Below are 25072 nucleotides of genomic sequence, written 5' to 3' on the forward strand. Positions count from 1 at the left end.
GTCTGGTCTTTACCAAGTGGTTGTTTCCTTTTAGAACTGTTGTTTGTTGCAACTCTGTGCTGGTCTATGTCATCCTAAATGTCATTAAGGCAAATTTAGGTGCTTGTTCCTGATTCTAACATTTTTACTGGTACTACCTAATATTCAGAAATTACTTGGTAAAGTTAACAGTCGAAACACTGAAGCTTTGAAAAATAAACCTTTGAGAACTTTGGGAAAAAAACCCCAGTTGTTTAGAATTTCAGGTATTCCTTTGAAACTTTGTATCTGTGGTTTGGTGTTTTTGGGTTGTGTGGGGTTTTTTGGTTTGTTTTTGTATATTTTTGGTTTGGGTTTTTTGGTGTTTGGGTTTCTCTTGGGGTTTTTTGTTGTTTTGGGGGGGGTGTTTTGAGGTGTTTTTTCTTATTTTTGGGCTATTTGTTTTTTGGTTTGGGGTTTTTGTTGGGTTTTGGGGTTTTCTCTGATTTTCAGCCTGAATTTTCTTTCTTGTATGAAGACTTACTTTTCCATGGAAGTGAGATACAAGGTAGTGATGATCAGCATGCAGGAAAACCAAAAATTTGTTTGTAATACTGAAGTTCATTGAAGAGCAAGGAGGTTTTTTTGAAGTGAAGCCTGTTTAGGTTTAAATGATGTGGGGAGTAACTGACTTTGGTTTATGACAGTGATTTGGGCTTTTTTTCTTTATTTCAGGTGCGAGAAGATGTGTTAAACTCTTTGAATAACAACTTTCTACAAACACTAAACCAAGCATGGAATGACCATCAAACTGCAATGGTGATGATTAGAGACATTCTGATGTATATGGTGAGTGTTCTGCTTTTTCATATATTTATTTTGATGCAGCAAGTTGTCATTTGACAGATGTAAATTAGATAGCTGGAGGGCTGAAAAGCAGGACATGCTTACTGGTGTTCATTGTAAGACCATGTATTGTCCCTTGGTTTGAATACCCTCTGTACATGAAAGACTTATCACAGGAGTATGACAAATGATAACTGGATTCCTTTTTCAGGTTACCTCATCACATGAAAAACTCATCTGAAAAAATGACAATTTTGCAGTGTTTAAAAAATAGTTAAACCCATTCTGTCAGGTTACTTGTCAGCTGTTACTTGCATATTTTAGTTAATGTAATGGTGGTTTCTTACTGTGGAAAAAGTGCTGGTGTAAAGCCTCTTCAAAGTTGCAATGTAGTAGTTGCTCTTTGAAGAAGTTAATTTTGCTTAGGTACAGTCTGTGTCCTTGAATGTTAAATTCTAATTAAAACCTTTGTTGTTAATGTGTAGCTTGGGTACAAGATCAAGAAGCCTATGTAGATGAAAATGTGACCTTTGGTTGCATGGTTGTAATTTGGAAAAAAAAAAAAAAAAAGTATTCCTTCCCAGATACCTTTCAGAAAAGCCTTTTGTGAAGAGAGAGAGCCTTCTCCTCTCTGGATTGTGTTATGCTTTATGTAGTTGGCTGGTATATGTTCAATTTCTCAGAATGTTGGGCATGCTCTGAGGATGCATTAGGGTGTATTTTTGCAGAGTTTCTAGCAAAAGGATTTAACTTCAGAAGGAAATGTGTTGATACTGGGGTTTTTTATGTTTAACTTTGATTTTTCCTCCCAAAATATCATCCTGGAGATAGTACTTCAGGCAATATTATGCAGCAAAGGGACTGATAATGGCATCACTTTTTGGTCAGTAAAGATGGTTAACTGAGGTTGTATTTATCTGATGAACCACTGGAGTTCAGATCTTATTTTGTAGCTGTTAAGTATCTCATGGTATGAAACTGAACATGTTTGTATTAGCTGTGAAGAAATCCCATTTGGTTAATAAGCAACTAAAAGTTTCAACATTTGGAATAGTTACTGCAGCCATGTAGCCTAATTTTAAAATCTTTTTTAACTAGATTTACTAATTTTCATGTTGTGGGTATTATGTAGTTGGTTCTTTTTGTTCTGTTATGGTGTGTTGGGATGAGGCCACATACCTAAAAAGAGAGTGTTGGTTAAATTCCCTCAGTGCCATTCAAATGCATTATATCTCAATTTTACCAGAAGGAAGACTGAGACATTATTTTGAAGAAGTGTTATCTTTGCTATCAGATATCCTGAAAATTTTCATCAGTTTGTGAATGACAAATACAAATCAATTGCTGTTAGCTGCATTTTGGCTAATTCAAGAATAGGTAACAATTAGAATAATCTTCTAAACCTAGCAGTAGATTTTCAGCATTGTTAGAAGGTGTAATCCAGAGCTTCCCAGGGGAGTAGCTGCTTGGCTTTATCCAGTTCCTGTGGATTATTTGAGTACAGGAGGTTCTGGATGCTCCAAGGTACATCGGTGGTGATAATGTGATCTTACCTCCTGCTTTTAAAATCCAGTAAATCTTGGATTCCCCAAATGCTTTCAGAGAGAGGTGGCTGATCACCTGTTCCTGTTCAGGGTACTAACCACTGAAGTGCCCTCTTCAAGGAATGGTTAAGTGCTTCAGTTAGCACTTGTTGGGAGGAGATGAGCTGTTCCTGAAGTATTTTTTGTGCTCAGGAGTGCAGTGCCTTGACTCTTAGCTGAAGCTGTGCTGTGAGATCAGGTAGCCAGCCTGCTCTTTTCAACCAAGACTCCAGAAGATGGAGACCTGCAGCATTCCTACAAGTGCAAATGTGGCTTCATTGGGTCATTTTAGGTTCAGAATAATTAATCAACTTGAATACCTCTGGAATGTATAGTCTTTCATGTGCTGTTTGACACTTCCTAATTATTACAATGAGGTGTCCAGTTGAGGCAGACAGTTGACTAATATTTGCTTCCTGTGGGCTTTCTTCCTTATACCAGAACAACACCTAAAAGAAACAGAATAGGCAAAGCCACCATAAAACATATTTATGGTATAATAATTTCTTTTTTTTTTAAATGTTTATATGAACTTGTCAAACTTCAGGAGCACTGATGCCTGCTTAAGTATCTATTGTATGGTTTTTATGATGATTAAATTTAATCTTTATTAGATAGACCTATGTAATGCAGGAAGCTGATAGAATGGGCAGACTCCTTCTTAGACTTAGAGAGGCATAATACAAATTGTCATTAGACAATACGTGCTTTGATTAGAGTTGTCACCTACTGTTTAAAATGGGACTAGTCTCAAAATATTTGCAGTTTTACTTTAGTCACTGGCATGTAGTGTTGAGTCAATCATCATTCTGTTCATTGGAAAGAGACTTAAGAGTCCTTGAGTCTTGAGTATGTGTTAATTCAGAAAGCTTGAAAAATATTCTAGTATGACAGTTATAAAGTGGAGGAACATCTGTCCAAATGAGATCTGACTGCACTTCAGAGAAACAATTATCAAGTAATTCATACCAGAATGTTTTGTTTTCTTATGACATTGAGTCTGAATGAGACAGTTTTACACTTAATGCTTGTCAGAAGTTTATACCTTTTTTTTTTCAAGCATGGCAAATGAAATTTACACTAAAATATTTAGATTAAAAACACTGTAGAAACTTGTGTCACCAGGCATTGTTGATTGATATGCTTGTGTTGCATCAGGAGAAGTATATGTGATGATAGTATGTTTCTAAATGAAAGATAAACCCATCCTTCTCCTCTTACTACCTAGGCCATTCCAATGATTTACCCATCAGTTTCAGGAAATGTACCTGTCAGTACCCAACAAGCTACAGTGTGTCATCAGTGAACGTAAACCATTGAACATCCTATTGAATTCTGAGCTTAATCTCATAAATTCTTGCTTCAGCCTGGTGATTGTACATCTTAAACCATCACCTTTAATGCCATGTTTGTTTTCCAGCTTATTTTTACCTACTAGCTCCCATATGATCTAAGTCAAAGTAAACACCTCTCCAATCCTCTAAAACCCCTTTCCTCTGTTTAATTTTGACACTTCTAAAATAAAAATTAATAGCTAAGTTTCAAAAAAAAGTTTTGTTTGATAGGATTTGTGCATTTTTATAGTACTTCATTATTAGTATTCACACTGCATGAGGTTTATGGCAGTATTTCATTGTTGTGTGCAGAACCTCTTCTTCAAGACACCAGCGTTTTGTCATTTTTATAATACTTCATTATTAGTATTCTCAGTGCATGAGGTTTATTTTAAACAGTGTGTTTGTTACCTTGTCTCTTGCATCCTGATTGCTCTCTGGGTTTCAGGTCTTGCTCTGCTTGGTTTCAGGTCTGTTGTACATTGTAGCTCTAGTATAGAGTTTTGCAACCTGTAATTGCACAACAAAGACAAATCTTAACTTCCTGAGATATTCCAGTTCCTGCAATCGAGTTTCTGGTTTACATAATTCCATTCTTATTTTGCAGTCTGTGTGCACTATCTCTCCTCCTGTTCAGACTGCAGCCATCAGTGCCAGGAGGGATGTAATGAGTACTCTGCAAATTCCTGGCACTGCCTGCAGCCAGCAGAGGTACCGAAGCAGTGAAGTCATATCCTAAGTAGTGTCTTCACTGTGTCAAGCCATGTGCTGAAACATGTTGAAGTAGGGAAGCCATGTGCTGCATTTGGGCATATCTGAAATTTGGGCTCATGGCTGCAGCATAAGCAGCCTACCAACAAGACTCTTCATTTAGCTACTTCATAGAATCATAGAATTGGCTGGGTTGGAAGGGACCTCAGAGATCATCAAGTCCAACCCTTGATCCACTACTGCTGCAGTTCCCAGCCCATGGCACTCAGTGCCACATCCAGGCTCTTTGGAAAGATCTCCAGACACGGAGAATCCACTACTTCCCTGGGCAGCCCATTCCAATGCCTGATCACCCTCTCCAGAAAGAAATTCTTTCTCATCTCCAACCTAAACCTCCCCTGGCACAACTTGAGACCCTGCCCTCTTGTCTTGCTGAGAGTTGCCTGGGAAAAGAGACCAACCCCCCCCTGGCTCCAACCTCCTTTCAGGGAGTTGTAGAGAGTGATGAGGTCTCCCCTGAGCCTCCTCTTCTCCAGCCTCAACACCCCCAGCTCCCTCAGCCTCTCCTCATAGGATCTGTGCTCGAGTCCCTTCACCAGCCTAGTTGCCCTCCTTTGGACCTGCTCCAGTACCTCACAGCACCTCAATCTCCTTCCTGAGCTGAGGGGCCCAGAACTGGACACAGGACTCAAGCTGTGGCCTCACCAGGGCTGAGCACAGGGGCAGAATCCCTTCCCTGGACCTGCTGGCCACGCTGTTCCTGATCCAGGCCAGGATGCCATTGGCCTTCTTGGCCACCTGGGCACACTGTTGGCAAGCAACAATAGCAGTGGAGCTGCATTTGTTCAGTCTTCCTCAAGCCACAAGTGAGTATTCTTGGAACATCTTAGAAAAGCTCGCCTGAATTGGATTCTGTGATGTCCCTTTTTCACTATTTGTACTTGCTACATGTGAAGCAGTTTCAGCCACGCAAGTGCAGGAGTCGAAGCCCTGGCTTCATTACAGGCACAGAGGTAGCATCAGCAGAGAACAGTTCCTCCTGTGAGTGCAGCTCTGTGTCTGTGGCAGAGGCAGAGCACTCTCTTCTCACTGTGTGCTGCTCAAAGCCTGACTCAGATCAGTCAGGAGAGCTTTGACCTTGGGGCTTAAGCACCAAGGCAGTGGAGAGGAGTGTTGTTATGTTTAGAGGCAGGACACTTGCTGTTGATATACACAAAGGTGTCTGAAGGCAACATCATCCAGGTAGTTCATGTATGCAGAGATGGGCAAAATGTGGCTGGTGATCTATTACAGCAGGTAACAGAATTATTCTGTGGTGCAAGCAGATTTTAGTTCATGAATAATTGTTGCTTAAAACTCCACCCGTGGCTCTTCAGAGTTACTCTTACCTTTGGGCACTCATTGCTGCTTCTCCCTGTGGGAAATGGTTGCTGTTAAATAGCATTGTAGGGTTATCAGTCAAACCAGCTTCCAAGTGGGGTTCTTTTTCTCTACATGTTTTTTTTTCTTTGTTTTCTTTTTTTTTGTTTTTTTTTAAGGTTGGGAGAGGTCCTAGCAGGTAAAAGTGACCTGTTACCAGGGGTAAGCAAATCAGCAGTATCAGAACCTATTCATCTACTTCAATTTACAGAGTGATCTGGCTTACTGTAGAAGCACTGCTGTTACATTCAGAAGAGTTTCTAGTCCACTTGGTATTTCATTTTAGCACTTGGTATTTCAGTTTAGCACTGCACAGAAGCTATGCAGATGAGTCATGACCATGGCTTTAATCCATTTTGATACCCTGCTGCCTGTGCTTCAGATGTGTGAACATTCTTTGGAAATTATATATATATCCTCTTCTCCTCATCACACATGATATTAGTCACCGCTTTCTACTTCATCCCTGTAGAGTATATTTTAATCTTCTTACTTTATAATCATATTTACTTTTGTCCTTGATGCAAGTGTGTAAATAAGGTAGTGAAATAAATAACCCGTTTGTAAATAACAAAAAAAAAAAGAGAGTAACATATACCAAAGATCTAGACCACTATGTGTAGCTACACTGACTTCATAAGACCAATTAGCAAACCTTTTGCTTTGAGGCAGAACTGAGTTTGCTTCATGAGCCACAGAGCAGACATATCTGACCTGTTCCTATCTTGTTTTATTATTTAAATGAAGTGCTGCCTGTCTGAAGGGAGTGGGTGAAATAATTTGTGAATTGTGGAACCTGGTGTTTCACCTTTCTTTGGTCATCAAGTGGCAATTTGGCATACAATTAGTACATGAATACTTTTGCTGGATAAATTCAGCTGCTGAAATAGTAAAGGGTGCAGTGTTTCTTCCTTCTGGTTTCTTCTAATTGCAGAATTTATGTAAACTTAGAAATTTGTGATGTTTTTTCTGTAGTCTGTTGTTTGTTGGTTTTTTTAATAGTTTAACTTTTCTAGATTTTTGAGTAACTTTACACTTCAGTTCTGAGTCTGATGCCATTTAAGCTAATTAATAAAACCAGTGGAGAAACTAATATTTTATAATCTATTTCAAGCACTGACCTTCATCCTTCATAGACTTCAATTATTTTTTAAATTTTATTTTGTTGAAGTTATGTAAATTCTCAGAAAACCTTGTCACAATCATATTTGTGAGTGGGTACAAAACTCTTCTCTAAAAAGCTTCTATTATGATCATCCTGGAGCTGAAATTGTAGTGAAGTATTGTCTTTAGTAATTACTGAAACTGCTGCATTAGAGGAATGGATTATGCCCTGACAGAAATGAAAACAATAATATTGCTGGTCTCAGAAAAAGACAGAAATTGAGTTAGAGAAACTCACAGTTTTTCTATTTTCATGTGTTAAATGGTCTTACTTGGTACAGCACTATGGGATAGTAGGTGAATACACTTATTTTCCCATCTGCTAGTAACTTTTGTTAGTCTTCCTGTATTAGAGAGCTTATAAGTTGGGAGATAGTAATAGAAAATGGGAGACATTTTTGGAGCAGTTCTGCAGGTAGTGGTAGCAAACTTGGGGGCTGTGCTCAGAAATGTCTCATTCAACTGATGATACTTGAGCTCTACAGACTTTGGAATAATGTTCTGAGGATCAGGCTCCATTTGATAATGTAGGTAGTATAAGGGTTGTGGGTTCTTGAGGAGCTTGATGTTTCCTATAGACTCTGCAGGGTGATAAAATCTCAACCTGTATTGAAACATGAATATTAAGCTTCTTTACTCTCCCCTTTCCTTTTTGTGTGTGTGTGTGTATGTATGAAATCTTAATGAATCATAAGAAGGTCTCAAGATATTTGATCAAGTTGAATTAAAGTGAATTATTTTGAGGAGGGGAGGGTTAGTTCAGTAGAAGGCTTGATGTATTTTTGCAGTACCAATCCATAAACATTTTTGTTTGCAGCTATTCTCATTTTGGCTTTACTTTTTCTTCTGTTCATCTAATGAGGCCATTTCAGGAAATATTAATATTGAGGGGAAACTGCATGCCTAAAAGGAGTGGTAGGAATGCAGTGTTTACACTCTTAAGCAAAATAGACTTTCTCTGCTAATTAAGTTTTGGGAAATGGAACCAATTTTGAAGATACTAATATTTTAAGAAAGGAGATGTGATTAATTTGATTGCTTCTGTACACCAGAAAGATGATCGATTTCTTGCTATTCTGAATAACATGGAGTATTGAATTTAAAAGTTCCTTGCTGTGTATGCTTTCTTTGTAGGACCGTGTGTACGTGCAACAAAATAACGTGGAGAATGTCTACAATTTGGGCTTGATTATTTTTCGAGACCAAGTTGTACGATACGGCTGCATTAGGGATCACCTGAGACAAACCCTGCTGGATATGATTGCAAGAGAAAGGAAAGGAGAAGTAGTAGACAGGTAAGATGTTTGTAAGTGACTGTCTTTTGTTGCGAATAATGACTAATACCTGTCAGTTTTTAACAGAAATAAACCCTTACTTAAGGCCACAGGTGTAATCACAAGTAAAACTAACTCATAATCTGGAATAATGTTTGTTCGTAGAGCAAGGTTTAGCATAATGGTAAATAGGGAAGCTCATGACTATATTTTTACACATTTATCTTGTGGTTTTTATTAACACTTTTATTAAATCTCTCCATTACCACTTTGTGCCAGTGCATTTTGTCAGAAAGCAGCTTTCACAGCTGTCTGCTGCTTGCTACCCTGTATTTTTTTACACTGAGATTGTTTGATTTTCTAATATCGCTCTCTTATTTTTGAAGGTTTTTATTATTATTTTATTCCCCTTTGTCATGTTCTGATCCATTTGTTTCTTTGGTTATTTGGTTGCATCCCTGAGGTTTTAAGTCTCTTCCTCATGTTCTCTGTCCAGTGTGTAGTAGATGTGGAGTTCTGTGCCACACACAGAAGATAACACAGCAGAAGGAACTTCAAATTTGCAAGGTTTTTTTGTGCTTCTTCAGTTTCAGAGCAGCTGTTGGGTGGAGATGTGTAAACTCCACGCTGCTTTGGCAGTAGTTCTGTGACTGAGATTGCCCAACACCCAATTTCTGAGGAGAAAAACACTCCCTGGCAACAGCTGTGTATTGTCCCCTACTGATAGAAAGTGGAATTTTTTCCTGGATGCAGTTCTTTTTGTTTTCACATTTTATTGATGTTTTTCTATGCTTAACCAGATACTTGATGCATTTTCCTGTTGTGTGTATTTTGTTTGCTTTGTTGTTTTTTTCTTTTAATTAAAAAACCCAGACAAACAAAACCCACAAAACCAAACAACCAACTTAAAACCCCAAACTGCACAGCAACTTCAGCTGCACTTGTTTTGAATAGCTCAATTCCAAGCTCCACGTGCATTTTTGAGTTTTCTCTGAATTAGTATTTTCTTGTTTTGTTTTTCTGATGTATTGAATTATATTCTTAATAGCTTTTTGAGTTAATAGAACTTGAGACCTCCTTCCCTATCATTGTATTTAAAATACTGAATAAACATTGTCATTTCTTAGCTTAGAACAAAGATAATTAGTCTTGCACCTGGAACCTTCTTCAAAAGATCACTGTCATGTACTAGATTTAGGATGGGCTTTTTACTACTATATTTTCTTGAAATTAATATTATGGTCTGAGTTATTATTCTGATGTGTATTCTGTCTTGCAAGTGTGTAGATGTCTCAAGTTGTTAACAACTTACTTTTTGGCAGAGGCGCAATAAGAAATGCTTGCCAGATGTTAATGATTCTAGGTCTTGAAGGAAGGTCAGTCTATGAAGAAGACTTTGAGGCTCCATTTTTGGAGATGTCTGCAGAATTTTTTCAGGTACAGCAGTGTTGTAATGTCCTATTTGCAATGTTGTTATAACTGCCTGAAACTGTGAGAACTGGTAACTGCTGCATATAAGATTAGTCTACTAATCTCTATTACATTAAATAAGAGAAAAACCTACTAACTTTGCAGAAGAAGTAGCACAAATTTAACAGAATTACCATAATGTTGAATGTTGTTTTGAGCCATGGGTGCCAGCAACATGTAAAGTAATCCTCATGCTAAGCTTGTGCCAGCTTTGAGCTATTTCACGCAGCTTCATTGCAGCCACAGTCTTTCTGAAATACCAATAGCATGAAAGGTTCAAAATACTTCAGGCTGGGAATGAAGAAGGGGAGACTTCCTGTCAAACTGCCTGTGAGGAAGCTTTGTTTCCTTCATAGTTTTTACATTTGTGAGCTATTTTTGTAATAAAATGAATGTAGTCAAGGAATTAAGTATATCCAAGCAGCTATCCAGTTGGTGACCAGCACCTTTTAAGTATTTCCTGGGGATTTTTATGTGAGTTTTAAGCAAAAAAAAACCCAGTTGTATGGTTGCTGAGTGTATTCATGCTTACCTGTTGTTGCAAATGAGTAGACATTCTAAAAGCATGTTAAAAGACAGGTAAGATAATTTGTCATTCTCCCAGTTCTGATGCAGAATCAATTCTCTGTCATATCCTCTGATCTCCAGACTTCTTTAAAAATCAGAAGCATATGTTGCACAACTGCTATTTTGGTTTTCATTGGTGCTTCATAAAATTAAGAAAAATCATTACTTTAGGTTATATATCTTAACTCTACCTTAAAAAAAAATAATTCTATCCTCCAAAAGACTCTGCTGACCAGTATGGATAAAGTCAGTTTCATATGACATAGAATGCTTAGCATTGTCACTAAGGAGAATAATGGGAGCTGTTGATCTTTACAGCTCATAATACCACATAAACTGGCATTTGAAAGGAATTTTTGCCTCTTCCTTCTCACCATACTTCTGGGGGGTTGTGTTTTTTTTGGTTGGTTTGTTTGTTTTTTTTGAAGACCTGTGGCTAAAACTCTTATTGGTAACTGGAAACTAGGTTGGCTTACATTGTTTCAGTATGAAAAATAGCATTTTCACATTAATTTTGTTATGTATGTGTGTGTGTAAATCTTGAGGGGTGTAATAATCTCTTGTTGGACATGCTGAGTGTGATTTGAAGTTGCTTATAACTGCTGATCTGAAATAACTAGTATGTTTCCTTTTTCCCCTTTTAAAAGAAGTCTAAAGTATTAATTTGTGTTAATCACAGATGGAAAGTCAGAAATTTTTAGCTGAAAACAGTGCTTCTGTATATATAAAGAAAGTAGAAGCTAGAATTAATGAAGAAATAGAACGGGTGATGCATTGTCTGGATAAATCAACAGAAGAACCAATTGTGAAAGTTGTTGAGAGGGAACTCATTTCCAAGCATATGAAAACTATAGTGGAAATGGAGAACTCTGGTCTAGTTCATATGCTGAAAAATGGGAAGACAGAAGGTAAGAGTGCATCATATGGGAGACAGAAATGTTTACCAGACTGCTTATGCTTTTAAACAGAGGATTAATGTTTGTGTTCCTGTGTAATAGAAAAAACAGTTCAGCTCTGTATTGCAAACATTTAGAGGGCTTTTAATACAGAGCAAGTATTTATAACTTCTTTCTGTTTAGTAACAAATACAGGTAGGCCAAGTATCACTTAAGAAAAGTAAAACCTACTGTAGTGGTGTTTGTTACCTGTTTTCTAGGAGCCACGTTCTTACTTCCATTCCTCTAGTATATAGTTGTCAAAATGTGTCAAAGTGTTTTGACCCACAGGCAGTGATTTTAAAAGTGTAAATAACTGATTTAACAGAAGTATTGCAGGACTAGTGCTTGGTGTGTGTTGCAGAAACGAAGTTGGCAGTTTTTTAAGGATAAGCAGCTTCTCTCTCCAACTCCCTGAAAGGAGGTTGGAGCCAGGGGGGGGGTCGGTCTCTTTTCCCAGGCAACTCTCAGCAAGACAAGAGGGCAGGGTCTCAAGTTGTGCTAGGGGAGGTTTAGGTTGGAGATGAGAAAGAATTTCTTTCTGGAGAGGGTGATCAGGCATTGGAATGGGCTGCCCAGGGAAGTAGTGGATTCTCCGTGTCTGGAGATCTTTCCAAAGAGCCTGGATGTGGCACTGAGTGCCATGGGCTGGGAACCACGGGGGGAGTGGATCAAGGGTTGGACTCGATGATCTCAGAGGTCCCTTCCAACCCAACTGATTCTGTGATTCTTAAGGTGGTTGAGAAAGGATTGGCTTAATTTGGTTTTGCCTAATAAAGGTTAATGTGGGACAGAGTAACTAAATGAAAGTTTCTGTGGGAAGAAATAGAGCCTAAGTTTCTAAAGCAGTATAATGAAACATATGATTGTAGTATCTAGATTTAGAAATTGGTGCTCATGGTAAAGCTGAATGGGGAACAGAATTGCTGCTTAGATTAATGGCCTTTGTTCATGAAAGCAGTTTCACAATTACTAGATGATAGAGTGAGCAAATTTCTTAGCAGTGGGAGAAGGCAGTAACTGTTCTGGAATGTGATGATACTATAGATAACTTTTTTTCTTGAATATCCATTTCAGATAGCCTTCAAGCTGAGGGGCACAAGGGTATTGAAGTGTATTCATAAGGTACAGAAATTAGTTGAATAGGGCTTGGTTTGATTTAGTTAAATATGAGAGAGGGAATACTTTCTGCATGGTGAAGATAAGATTTCACATAATTGTATGAGGATGGGTGCTCTTATGGAAAGCCCTATTTAACCTAAGTCACCACTTAAGAGTTTCAGACAGATGAAACAAAGTATAAAGTTATATAGCTGACTTTAAGACATAGGAATAAAGTACTATTTTTAGCAGTTATTGTTTTTAATATAGAAACAAACATCACACTAGGGTTGCTTTAACTCGAATTTTAATTTTTTTTCTTAAAACTTTTAACACAGTATTTGATTCTTGATTGAAAAGCTACATTCTTAAATACCATGGGAAGACCTAATCTTACTGAAACTTTAAAGTGCACTATTCTTTAGCACAAGCATTAAGTGTTGCTGGCCTGGAGATCAACAACAACAAATCTGATGCTATAGACAACCTAGATCAATTGAATACAATCTTAGTTTTTAATTCTGTAACTTTTGCAGTCAGCATGTTGTCATGAGTAAAGGAAAAGGGACATCAGAATTCTGATTCCAGTGCCTGAGCTCTGTTAAGGGGTGGGTTTTGCAGCTGAAGTGGCTGAACTTTCACTGTTGTCTTTTGTGCAAGATGAATAAGTTACAGGCATGGAACAGACAGGGTGTCCTGCATCATTTCTCATTCTCGTTTCCAGACCTTGCTTGCATGTACAAGTTGTTCAGCCGTGTGCCAAATGGTCTAAAGACAATGTGTGAGTGCATGAGCTCCTACTTGAGAGAGCAAGGCAAAGCACTGGTGTCTGAAGAGGGAGAAGGAAAGAATCCAGTTGACTACATTCAGGTAATTAAATATTTAACTTCCTTTTCTTACATCTTTCCTGTGTTCCCCAGGCTAGCAGTTAAGTACATGATTGATAAAGGCAAATCTTCATATTGATTGAAAAGGTGTTATTAATAAACTGCATTTACAATTGTGTTTAAAACACAGTTTCTGAATTGTAAGTCATGTTTAGAGCTCTTCTTTTGCTTAAGTTACTTGCAAGCTATGAGCTCAGTTTTTGCCCTTTTGGAAAAGGCTTTTTATTAAGCAGCATATCCCAGCTAATTATCTAAATGATGGAAGCTTTGGGGGTTATACTAACTGCTTTTTGCCTTCAGAGGTAGTTTTAAATCTTCTGCCAAATAACTCTGTAGTATCTATTTTGTTGAATTTTGTGTGATGTTTAGTTATCAATGTTTGGTGAAACCAAAACCACCCAACAGTATTTCATGGTGAGATTACCCATGACTTGAGAGGTGAACATGTTACATAAATGACTTGCTTTGTTCTTAATCTTCTTGAGAAACTTGTGTGTGTTAAAAGATGTCAAGTGTCCTTTCTTGTTTTCAGTCTCTCACTAAGAAGTGATGTGTACCATTAATTTAAGATCACAAAGCAAGCTCCAGGATTGTTTGTCATCTTTTTTTCTCCCATTGTCTCTAAGGAGATGATTTTCATTTTGCACATAAATTCTTTAGAGTTCATTGAACTTTAAGGAAATGTTTTATAGCTGGAAGATGCTTTCTGCTTAGTTTGAAAGTGTGTTTTCATTACATTTTGGTTGTGGGTTTTGTTGTTTTTAATGTGTAGTTATTGTGTCTGGTCTTTATGAGAAACATGTAATGCTGTATGTCTGTTTCCATGTCTGCTGGTTTCTTTGAAATCAATAACTTTGCTAGGACTGGTTACTATTAGAAGAAGCCATTTGAGTATAAAAACATTTTTGATTGGATTGTTAATTTTCTGGCAGTGCTGCAACTTGGACAAGAATCATCTTTCCAAGGATTTTTAACAAGCAGAAAGAATGCCCTTTCAATTTTATTGGGTTCAGTGTTTTTTTGTGGTGGTGTGATTTAAGAAAAGAAGGGAAATGTTTGGAAAATAAGTACCTGAATTACTCTAAAGCAGTTTTCATGTGTTAATAAATCCTGGTGGGTGTAAAGGGTTATCATAAAAAATTTAACTGAGAAGGAGTTAAAAACAAAGATCCTATCAATTAGGTTTCCTGATAGAAAGGAGAACAGTGTAAGGAGACTGAAGCCTTACAGCCACGCTGCATGTGCAGAGCTCATCCCCTCAGCTCGTTAGTGTGTACCCCAACCATCTCATCAAGGTGTTATGAAACTGATTGAAATATGACCCAAACAGATTTATCCTCCACTTCCATTGACATGATGGAAGAGAATTGAGAAGCCACATCACTCTTCTCATCTCAGCCATGTTAATCTGAATCTTTCAAGGACTGGAGTAGCTGTAAGAAGGCAGACAAGGAAGCTGCGTTGTGCCATCAAGAAAAATTAACTTTGTCAATAGTCCAGCACTTCCTCTGCAATGACACCACCAAACCCTGAGCATATTTGGCCAGCTGATTGAGAGAGCCTTGCCAGGGGATTAGATTTAAACCTTATTATAATGATTTGAAGGAATGTTGAAATGCTGTTGTAATTTAAGGTACTAACAGTTTCTCCTGTTTAACACCAGGTTGTTCAGATGGTGTACTCCTGGAGAGGAGACATAAGCTAACCTTGGTAAACAGAGAGATACTGGGATTTACTTTGAATTTAAAATTTCTAATACGCATTAATTAGCCTGTCTAAAGACCATTCCTTTAAGTGAGATGGTGAGTTTCTAAGAAAAGTTACTGCTTCTTTGAATAATTCTTGAATGGCTTCTTTAAGTAACCACATACAAATAACTTTTTAAGTAACCGAGGCCTTTTAAGAGAATTTAACCTACATGTTTTCTTGTGGGCAGTCACTACCTGTGACTCGAGTGAAGTTTTCCACCCACCCCCCTTCCAAAAGTTGAGTTACATCTGAGCCCTGTGTGTATCATATCTACTTAGCAAGGTGTGCAGTTGATTTTAAGATGCTTCTCCCTTTTGCACTCGGTTTTTTTTAACTCTGGGTGAAGACAGTGTGAACACTAAAAATGATGCTAAGAATCTGGTGATGGAGCTGAGACAAAGTGGTTTGGTTCAGGCCTTTGAATTTCAGGCTGTGATAAGTGGAGAGTTATTGCTTGCATCTAGCTTCCATATGTTTGTAGTGACTCTTAAATATCAGTAAGAAACGTGCAACTAATGCAGAACGTGTCCCTGGATTGAAATCAGAGGCAGGGGACACATGGACCTCACAAGACCAGACTTGCTGTTGCAGCATGCTCTCTCCTCAAACTTGTTCAGTAGCTGTAGGGGTGTTAACCTCATCTTTTCCATATCCTGTATTAATGATAGTGGCTTTGTGAATACTATTTGAAATAGGAAAGACTTAGCAAGTGCAACTAATACCTCCTTTAGGTTGTGTTTTTAAAAATATGGTAATCCAACTTGTGATGAAAAAATTTTATTGATTTTTGAGTAGCCAGTCACAGCAAGCTTGCACAAGTATTCAGCACCAGCATTTTCACCCATTTATCTGAGAATGGCTTCTATAAAGGTTTTAGGGCAGCCATAGGTATTTAAAAAAGGAAATGAAATTTCAGCTACTGCCTTAACATTGCTGAACACAGAGAGCTTTGGGGAGTCTCTGACTGTAGATGTGCTCTTCTTTATAACTTGATCTGTTATTACTGTTTTACAGCTTGCATATTCAAGTTGGTGAAAATGTTTTTGCTTTTGTTTCAAGGGTTTACTGGATTTGAAGAGTAGGTTTGACCGTTTTCTTCAGGAATCCTTCAATAATGATCGTCTGTTCAAACAGACAATTGCGGGTGACTTTGAGTACTTCCTCAACCTCAACTCCAGGTCTCCAGAGTACCTCTCATTATTTATTGATGATAAGCTGAAAAAAGGAGTCAAGGGAGTAAGTATAAATTATATTTATACATCATAGTCTTTGCTTTGTAATCTTGAAATGAAATGAAGCTACTGTTCTAAGGATTATTGAGATAAACAGCAATACTGCCTTAAAAAAGGATAGGTGAGCTTGTAACACTTAATACCTAAACATGAAGAAATATAAGGCACAATATCTCAGTATGTTGCATGGCTTGTCCTCTAGCTCTGAAGCAGTATCCTGCATTATTTCTGGCAGATACCCCCTTGAAGAATATATTAAGCTGTAAAAGATACTGTTACTCCCTTTCTTTAAAACCTTAAATACCGGTTCATGTGGTAGACCAGTTGTTGGCTGTACACTTGCTGTGCATTACTTGAAGCATTTCAGTTGTATAAGATACTTGTGCTGAAGGGTTAAATCCAGCAAATCATTTCTTTTCCAGCTAACAGAGCAAGAAGTAGAAACTATATTGGATAAGGCAATGGTTTTATTTAGGTTTATGCAAGAGAAAGATGTTTTTGAACGCTATTACAAGCAGCACTTGGCAAGACGACTTCTGACAAACAAGAGTGTTTCAGATGACTCTGAGAAAAATATGATATCTAAATTAAAGGTAAGACAGTTCCTGCATACTTTTTACTTCACTTTTTCTTAATGTTTTTCATCTATTTTTCATAAACATCTATCTTGATCGCTGTTAAATAGATATTTAATTTTTAAACCCCAGCAGAAAAATGAAAGACTTCTATGAAGAATTTTGTGAAAATAAAGGAAGTATTGGAAAGCACCTGTGATGGGAGTAATTTAGGAAACAAAAACTAATTTTTTTTTAGGATCTGTTAAGACTTTGCAAATATTGGAGAACAACTCTGGTCATTCAGTAAACGGATTTGAAGACAAAGCTCTTTTATCTTAGGTTTTCTGTTACAGTAGAAAAATCTTGTTGTATGTAGAGTTTTTTACTTTTTTCCATCCACAGCCTGGTGACAATAACGTTCAGTTCCTAGTTGATGGAGTAAGTTGAGATTAGATTGTGAAAAACAAACCAAAACAAAAAATCCTAGTATATATCAGTGTCTGGGAGTATGCTGTCCTTAGTTGGTTCAGTTTACTGATTAAATAGGCCAAGAAACAGAGAAGAAAGTAAAGCCTAAATGTGAACAGTCCTTGAAGCAAGTTTGAACGCAGCTCATTCCCAAGTGTCGTGACAAACAACTGGGGAAGTTCTCAACCCAAGTGATTTCATCATAGCATATCATAAAATGGTTTGGACTTAGTCCTAAAATCAGACTTCACTTGTCTTTAGTTTTTATTTCTGTATTCTCCCATTTAGTGCAGCCTGTATGCATTAAATTTGTCCAAAGTGTCAGCATTCATTCCAAATCACTGTTATGAACTCCCTCCTGGTTCCCCCTCTACCTCTTCTAACCTGGTGATTTAGGAAGCACAGGTCCTACATTTGCAAGATGAATCATTGAACCTGACCTGCTCTCTTTTCTAATGGATTTGCTTTGCCACGTGTCCAAGTATGTGTTAGAAATAGGTACAGAGTCCTGTATGTGCAGGTAAAATGTGTTTGTGCACCTGTGTCCACGTATGTGCCTTGATTTCAACATCCTCACTTGGTAGTGTGCAGTACACACTTAAAATTGGACACTCATAGGACAACAGGGTTTTTTTTCATGATACAGATAAAGTCTGTTTCCCTTTACTGTATCACCCTAAAAGCCAGTGAAAGTCTGTGCTTAGGTCTGATAAACTTTCAGAGATCTTTAAAGAAAAAGATAAAAAGCTGAAGAGAAATGGAAAATAATATAGTGGAGAGAAGAGAAGGAAAACAGCTTTTGATGCCTGTAGGGTTATATCCTTGTATGAAATGAAGTTTTAAGTCCTGAAGGTAATGCAGGTGGGGTTCTTGGGAAGCAAATGTATGGAGACCCTTTTGGAGATTTAGGAACCAACTGTTAATCTTCCTGTTCATATATCAGAGAAGCTCTGTTTTCATAGTGCCAGCACAACAAGTTATTTTGTGTGTTTTAGACTGAATGTGGATGTCAGTTCACATCTAAACTGGAAGGAATGTTCCGAGACATGAGCATCTCAAACACGACGATGGATGAGTTCCGGCAACATCTGCAGGCAACTGGGGTAAGATGTGTGTGTGTGGGGGGGGGTGTGTGTGCTTTTCCTTCTACTTGTGTGCAAACCCCAGACCTCTGTCAAGGCTTTCAGGTGGTTTGAATTTATAGTTTTCATTTGTCACTCTGTGTGTGGAACAAAGCATTGTGGCAGCTTGCTCAAGTTGTGTTTCTGACCTTACAAACTGGTAGTGCTTTCCGAAATACAGCAGTCAGGGGGAAAGCTTGAGCAGTACCCATTTTATTCCATAAACAACTCCTGTTCCAACTTGTGTTGGGTCCGGATTCCGCAGCACAGCTCCACGGCTCTCCGGTCCGGTCCGGCCCGCTCCTCCGACGGCCACCAGAGGGCGGACAGTGTCCACCTGACCCAGCTGTGCCCCCCCGGGCAGTCAGTGGGATGTGGTGCATTTTATTGTTCATAATGTGTCTTCTTAGAAGGTATTGGTTTTACCTTGTGGAGCTGTCAGTTTGCTGTTCAGCTCAGTTGAGATATATAGTCAAGATTTTATGTCTCACGGGTAGCCGGGTGTTTATCACCTGTAACAGAACCACTGTTGATCAGCACTTCAGCTGTAGGATGTTTCCTGAGCAGTGCTGAATATTTATGGCAGTCTGTAGGGTAAGCAACCAAGTTAGATGTGTAAAAGTGACTAACAGTTTTCATTGTGATCTAGAAGTAAATTGCAAGGAAAACTCCCTATAATTTAACATGAGATATTCAGTATTTACTTTCTGCTTCCAGGGAGTAAACTTATAGGCTGTTATTTTGAAACTTACATGGTTAGCAGCCTGGCTTTGCTGCATGCTTTCAAAATCTATTTAGATAGAATTGTAACGCGTTATGACTTATGTTTATTATCACAGACCTTCCATTCTTGGGTAAGAAGTTTGTTTTGTTCAATTAAATGCAAGAGTGTAACAACGTGGAGGATTTTTCTTCTACCATCTACTCTGGTAGTGATGAGTTAATTTGGCTTTGTAAAAATGTTTATAAACATACATCTCTTTTTTTTCTTAGTCTGCAAAAACTGTGTGCATAATACACTGATAGAGAAAAATAATGAAATGTGGTCTTGTTTTAAAAGAGTGGATGCTTTCTTCAATTGTCCTTAGGTCTCATTGGGTGGTGTAGATCTTACAGTGCGGGTCCTCACAACAGGTTACTGGCCTACTCAGTCAGCCACACCAAAGTGCAACATCCCTCCAGCTCCCAGACATGCTTTTGAAATATTTAGAAGGTATGTATTAGAACAGATTTTTAGATAGAGGTTTCAAGGGAACCTTTCTAAACTTGCCTTACAGGGATGTTTACATTAAAGCCATGCTAGCATACTGCACTTCTGCAGTTCATGATGATCTTTTAAGGCCTTCTTGAACCAAAGTGATTCTATGATTCTGTGTGAGTGTTAGAGAATGGGATAGTCACATTATGGGGCTTGAGTATTTGGGAGCTTTTAATTAGTCCTGACAAGAGTTAATGTTTTGAAAAAGCAAAGGTTGGGGATTTACTAGTGTGCTTAATGGCCATGAAAAGGCTATTTCAAAGCAATTTCCTCCTAGATACGAAATGTGAATTATGTATCAAGTATTCAATTGAGTTATATTACAGGTTTTATTTAGCCAAACATAGTGGGAGGCAGCTGACACTCCAGCATCACATGGGTTCTGCAGATCTCAACGCCACTTTCTATGGGCCTGTTAAAAAGGTAAAGTAACAAGATTATGAAAATACTGAGTCTTTTTTAGTAAGAAAGTGCACATCTGTAATAACTTCAGAATTTTAGAAAATAAAAGTTTATCCATTGATAACATAAGATGCCTTCCATCAGCTTTATACTCTGATTCTGCCAGTTTTATTTTGACTTCAGGCCCCTCACCCCAAAATCTGATTGCATCACTCAGCAGCATCTTTCTGTTACCTCAGAAAACCAGTAGTTTTGATCTTGACAGAACTTCAACAGCTTGAGTGTTTGGTTGTGTTTTGGTGGTTTGGTTTTTTTCTGTGAATGAGTCAAAAGTGAAATGAAACATGTTTCTCTAGAGTAATTTTTATTATTGTGGAAAACTGCTTTTCATACGCAGAGTGTATGCAGTGTAGATATTTTTTTCAAACATGAGGATCTTGGTGTAATTTATAGATGTACAGTGCTTGATGTTTATGTGTACAAGAAAATAATTTGGTAGTGATTTAGACCAGTTCTAAAATGCTAAACTACAGGTAGTAATGTCAGGATGCATGGGAACACAGAAGATAAAGAAAAATGAAAGCAAACTTTTTACAACACTAAGTATTAATAATTTGTGAGAATGCCAAAATTTATCCTGTAATCATAGGACAAATGTTTGTATAATTATAAAGCTAAGAGTAAGAAAGCTGGAAGATGGGCAAGGAGCGGAACAGGGGCCAGGTAGATGATGGAGTCTCTGTCCTTGGAGGTGCTCAGTATTTGACTTGACACAACCCTGAGTGTTGTGCTCTAGATGTCCTGGCCTTGAGTAGAGGCTGAAGCATTGGACAACAGAGGTGCTTCCAGCCTCAGTCACCCTGGTATTCTGAGACAGGTACTGGAGAGACAATCTGTGGAACTGATGGAACTGATAGAATATCAGTTATGTAGACTGATCTCCTAGATAGTTATTTCAGTATATAACTTTATCTTCCCAAAGTAAGCTCTTTTGCAATGGAGAATAATCTAATAGTAATTTTGTGATATTGTTTTTTTAATTTTTTTTTTTAAATAGGAAGATGGCTCAGAGGTTGGTGTAGGAGGTGCCCAAGTAACGGGTTCAAATACACGGAAGCACATCTTGCAAGTCTCCACCTTCCAAATGACAATATTAATGCTCTTTAACAACAGGGAAAAGTACACATTTGAGGTAAGTATTGTGGTTTTCTCATCTGATTTTAAATAAATCTTTTTAGGCACTTTCATGTCGTCTTTGAAGACATTTGAAGATTAGGTTCCTCTCATCCTATTTGAGTGTGGATCAGGCCAGCAAATACAGGAAGTAGATCACCAGCAATGCACCTAGGAAGCAGTCCTAGGGGAGGAAATTACATGGGGACAGAAGTCTTCAGAAATGTTGATGAGACCTGTGAGTGTGGTTAATTAATTCCTAGGGCATTAGAACTATAGAAAAGCTGAAGTTGGAATGCAGCAGGTGGCTCCATTTGCTCATTTTATCTGTGTGAAACTCAATTCAGAGGCCACAAGGTGGAGGAGGGTTTGTATCCTTGCTTCTTAAACACTGAAGTGCTTAAACTGGCAGGATGGAGTGAATTGTATAATGGATCAAAGCACTTTCATCCCTTTTCTCAGCTGGTGAGCCAGAAAGGGCAATGAAGAAGGTCCAGATAGATTCTTTACAAGGAGACTGAAGGGGCATTGCTGGGACAGGTTGAACTGACCAGCTGATAGATGATGAGGAGGAAGCCTTTGGGAGTGGGTGAGGATCCTGTGCTATGATATTTAAACATTGTGGTGTTAATGCTAATTAGTAATATTGATTTAGATGTTATCTTCTGTTTGAGAGGGCATTTGCAGCCTTCAAGAGCAGTATAGGTGCAGTTGAAGCATAGTAGATTTCCAGGTTTTCTCATCTACTCGTGACTGTGCTCTGTGTTGTTATCCTTTTCCTTTTTGTTTGCAATTTGGTTTTTGCTTCTTTGGCATACTTTTCTCCTGTTACTAAAGAATGTTTCTTTGAAGTGGTCTCAGTTTGGATAAGGAAGGCAGTGTTTGATAAGAGGGTCCTAATAAATTACTTGTAGTTCAGAAAAAGATGATTTCTAGTGCACACAAAGTCCTGGGTGTTGTGCAGTTTTTTGCAGGAGTATTACAGCTTTGAGTACTTTTTCTGCAGAAGACTTGAAGGAAAATGAGGGACATAACAGATAACACTGAGTTAGTGTTGAAATTAGGCTGCTGGCTACCTTATTTCACAGATTTCTAGGCTATATGAGTAGTAGAGCCTCACTTCATTTATACATGAATAAATAATACTTGTTAGAGCAGGGAAAAATGCAACTTTTAATACATGCTCTAAATTACAGCCTCTTTTACTAAGCCCAGATGATAAATATGTTCATGTGCTTTTAGGTTGTGTATTTTTTGTTTATTTCTGGTTTGGGAGTTGTTAAACTCTACTTAGTGTCTCAGTGCAACTAGAACATTAAGGAAGCATATTTGTTTTGTTTGGTTTCTGTGGTGAAGTGTGGGGGAGTTGTCTTTAACTCCAGCCAGGAAAGCTTATGAGAACTTCAGAGCAGGATGAATTTTATCTTTGTTCATTGGTTATTGAATACCAAGATTAATTGCTGAGTGCTGGGCAGCTGTTATGTCTCTGTCACATCAAACGAGTGCCTTGACTGCAACATAAAATGAGAGGTGACTTGTGTGTGCTTGTGTAAGCATAACTGCCTGGTATACAACTGTTTCCACAGGTTCACAGCTAAACAGAATAATTTGGAGTTGCCTTCACAGCTGAACAGACTTTGCTGTTTTGTTTTGTGTTCAGTGTGATTATTTACTGCCAACTTGACAAGATCCTCAAAGTCATAATAGACATTAATCCATATGAATTAAGAGAAAGATCGGATAACTGTGCAAAGACTGTGCATGAGATGCTACATAAACTTAAAAGATGATTGCATAGCAGTAATTGATGTTTTTGTTACACAAAAATGGATGTAATTATTGTATTCCTGTACAGCAACAACCTTATGCAGCAGGGGAGGTGGTTGCATGTGTCTAGGTTAGTGCTACTGAAATCTAAGAGGAAGAGAACCTTCAAAGAATGCAGATTTTTTCAGAGGATTCTGTTTCTTCTAATCAAGTCTCATCTAATGCTCAGCACAATTTGCTGCTGATTTTTAGGACTTCTCATTTTTTTCAATGCAAAATGCACATTTTTTTTGTAATGATTACATCAAAAATAAGAAGAATTTTTTGTTACTACTTTTATCTTAACAAACAAGAAATACCAATGTGATTGTAATGGAAATTGTTGAATAATTCCACAGAAATGAGAGATGAGAACTTAAAACAGGTTTACCAGTTCTCTCTTTCACTGATGTCAGCTTTGGAAGGTACACAAGTAGCAGTCTGCAAGTAATTGTTTTTATATTCTTTTTTTGTAATTTGTTTAAAAAAACAAAACAAAAAACCAACCATGATTTTCCTTCTAATTTCTTTCTACACATTTTCCTTTTAATAAGACTTTTTTCTTGTATAGAACTGTACAGAAGCAGTTCCATGCCTGGAGTAATTTCTTCTGTGCTCACATGGTAATATTTTTAGAAGTGATTTGTCTGATCAGTACTGTGTTGTCCATGAATGACTCTAGTGTGGGCTTGAAAAAAAATCCACTATTTGAGGTAGGGATAAAATACACACACTTTTCACTGTTACATCAAATGTCTCCATAAAAATGTGTAGAAAAATATGGTACAGACTGAATGAAAATGAGAGCACTGGAACATCTATTATCCCCATTTACATTCAGAGCTACACTTTTTTTAAAGACCCAATTCAAAGCTTTTGCCCTCTGGGGCTGGATATTGCAATGCAATTTCTTCTGTGGTTCTCACTTTAATGCTAGTTTCTAAATTCTGAAACCCAAATGGCTGCATACATCAGTGGCTGAATTTAAAAGCTACAGAGTAAATAAAATACACAAAATACACAAAAAAATATACTGGTTACTCTAAGGTTACATCAAAGCCCTCAAATTCTATTCTAGCTCTTTGTTTCATGAAGGCAGAGTATATCTATTTCCTTGTAATAGCACTTTATTTTATTGATGAATTTTAGGTGTTGATCAGAAATCCAAGTTTAGCAACCTGCATGTCACAGGCATTCTATCATGAATAACCTGGATTTGGTTTGTAGCCTTGAGTCTTTACCCACATCCCAAAATCTAAATGTCACTTTCCTTTGCTTTGTAAAACTTCAGCTGATCGATCCATTTCAGTAAGACTTTGTGACCCTCTAAGGGATTACTGCATTTCTGTTGTTTTGGGGTTTCTTTGGGGTTTTTTTGTTTTTAAATACTACTACGTGCTGAATCTGGAATAAATATGTGAAGGGGACAACTGTGTTTTGAATAAAGCAACAAACGAAGAAGTAACTTTCTGTGAGCTGCTTAGGAAGAGGCATTTTGATGCTAGCCAAAAATTAAAAGATCTGGATAGACATCTTTTATATATTTATATATCCATAAAACATGTGGATACACATTATATTTTTAAAAGCCTTATGCTAAGAAATTTTTAACAACATTTTTTAACTTCCAACCCATTTACAAACTGTAGGTATAAAAAAAAATCTGAATTATAATTAATTTGTTTTACTTTATTTTAGACTGACTTATTTATTTTTAATTTACTTCATTAATACCAATTTGAACTCATCAGAAATGCAGTTTCACATCAAGTCAACATTGTACATGCAGTGTAGGGTCTGTAGCTGAAAAGTAAGGAATATTCTGCCTGATTTTTGGCATCCCAGAGACCTGGTAGTGAGGTGTCTATGAGATTCACTGTATTAAGTACAGTCCTATACATCCAATTTCTATTTATTGCACGTTGCCAGGAGTGGATGACCACAGAAGCATGGCATTTTTTTTTCTGGATTGGTATAAAAAACTTGAATACACTCAACAAAAAAACATGATTTAATAGAATTTAGTTGTACTCCAGGTTTCAGTTGTTCTGGTCGCT

The 25072-nt window shown here is 37.5% G+C and overlaps 1 protein-coding gene across 1 annotated transcript in view; it reads left to right on the plus strand.

Moving 5' to 3' along the window:
- The window catches only part of CUL3 (cullin 3), a 51456-nt gene that overhangs the window by 22551 nt on the left and 3833 nt on the right, over positions 1–25072 (plus strand). The window contains exons 3-13 of the mRNA XM_030455974.1: positions 694–807; positions 8150–8310; positions 9612–9726; positions 11006–11234; positions 13087–13232; positions 16058–16234; positions 16653–16823; positions 18251–18358; positions 19465–19589; positions 19961–20057; positions 21094–21228. Of these exons, the coding sequence (XP_030311834.1) occupies positions 694–807; positions 8150–8310; positions 9612–9726; positions 11006–11234; positions 13087–13232; positions 16058–16234; positions 16653–16823; positions 18251–18358; positions 19465–19589; positions 19961–20057; positions 21094–21228 (1578 nt within the window). The remainder of the gene's footprint in view (positions 1–693; positions 808–8149; positions 8311–9611; positions 9727–11005; positions 11235–13086; positions 13233–16057; positions 16235–16652; positions 16824–18250; positions 18359–19464; positions 19590–19960; positions 20058–21093; positions 21229–25072) is intronic.

The sequence above is a fragment of the Calypte anna genome, chromosome 9 (assembly GCF_003957555.1).
Source record: "Calypte anna isolate BGI_N300 chromosome 9, bCalAnn1_v1.p, whole genome shotgun sequence".
Taxonomy (NCBI): Eukaryota; Metazoa; Chordata; class Aves; order Apodiformes; family Trochilidae; genus Calypte; species Calypte anna.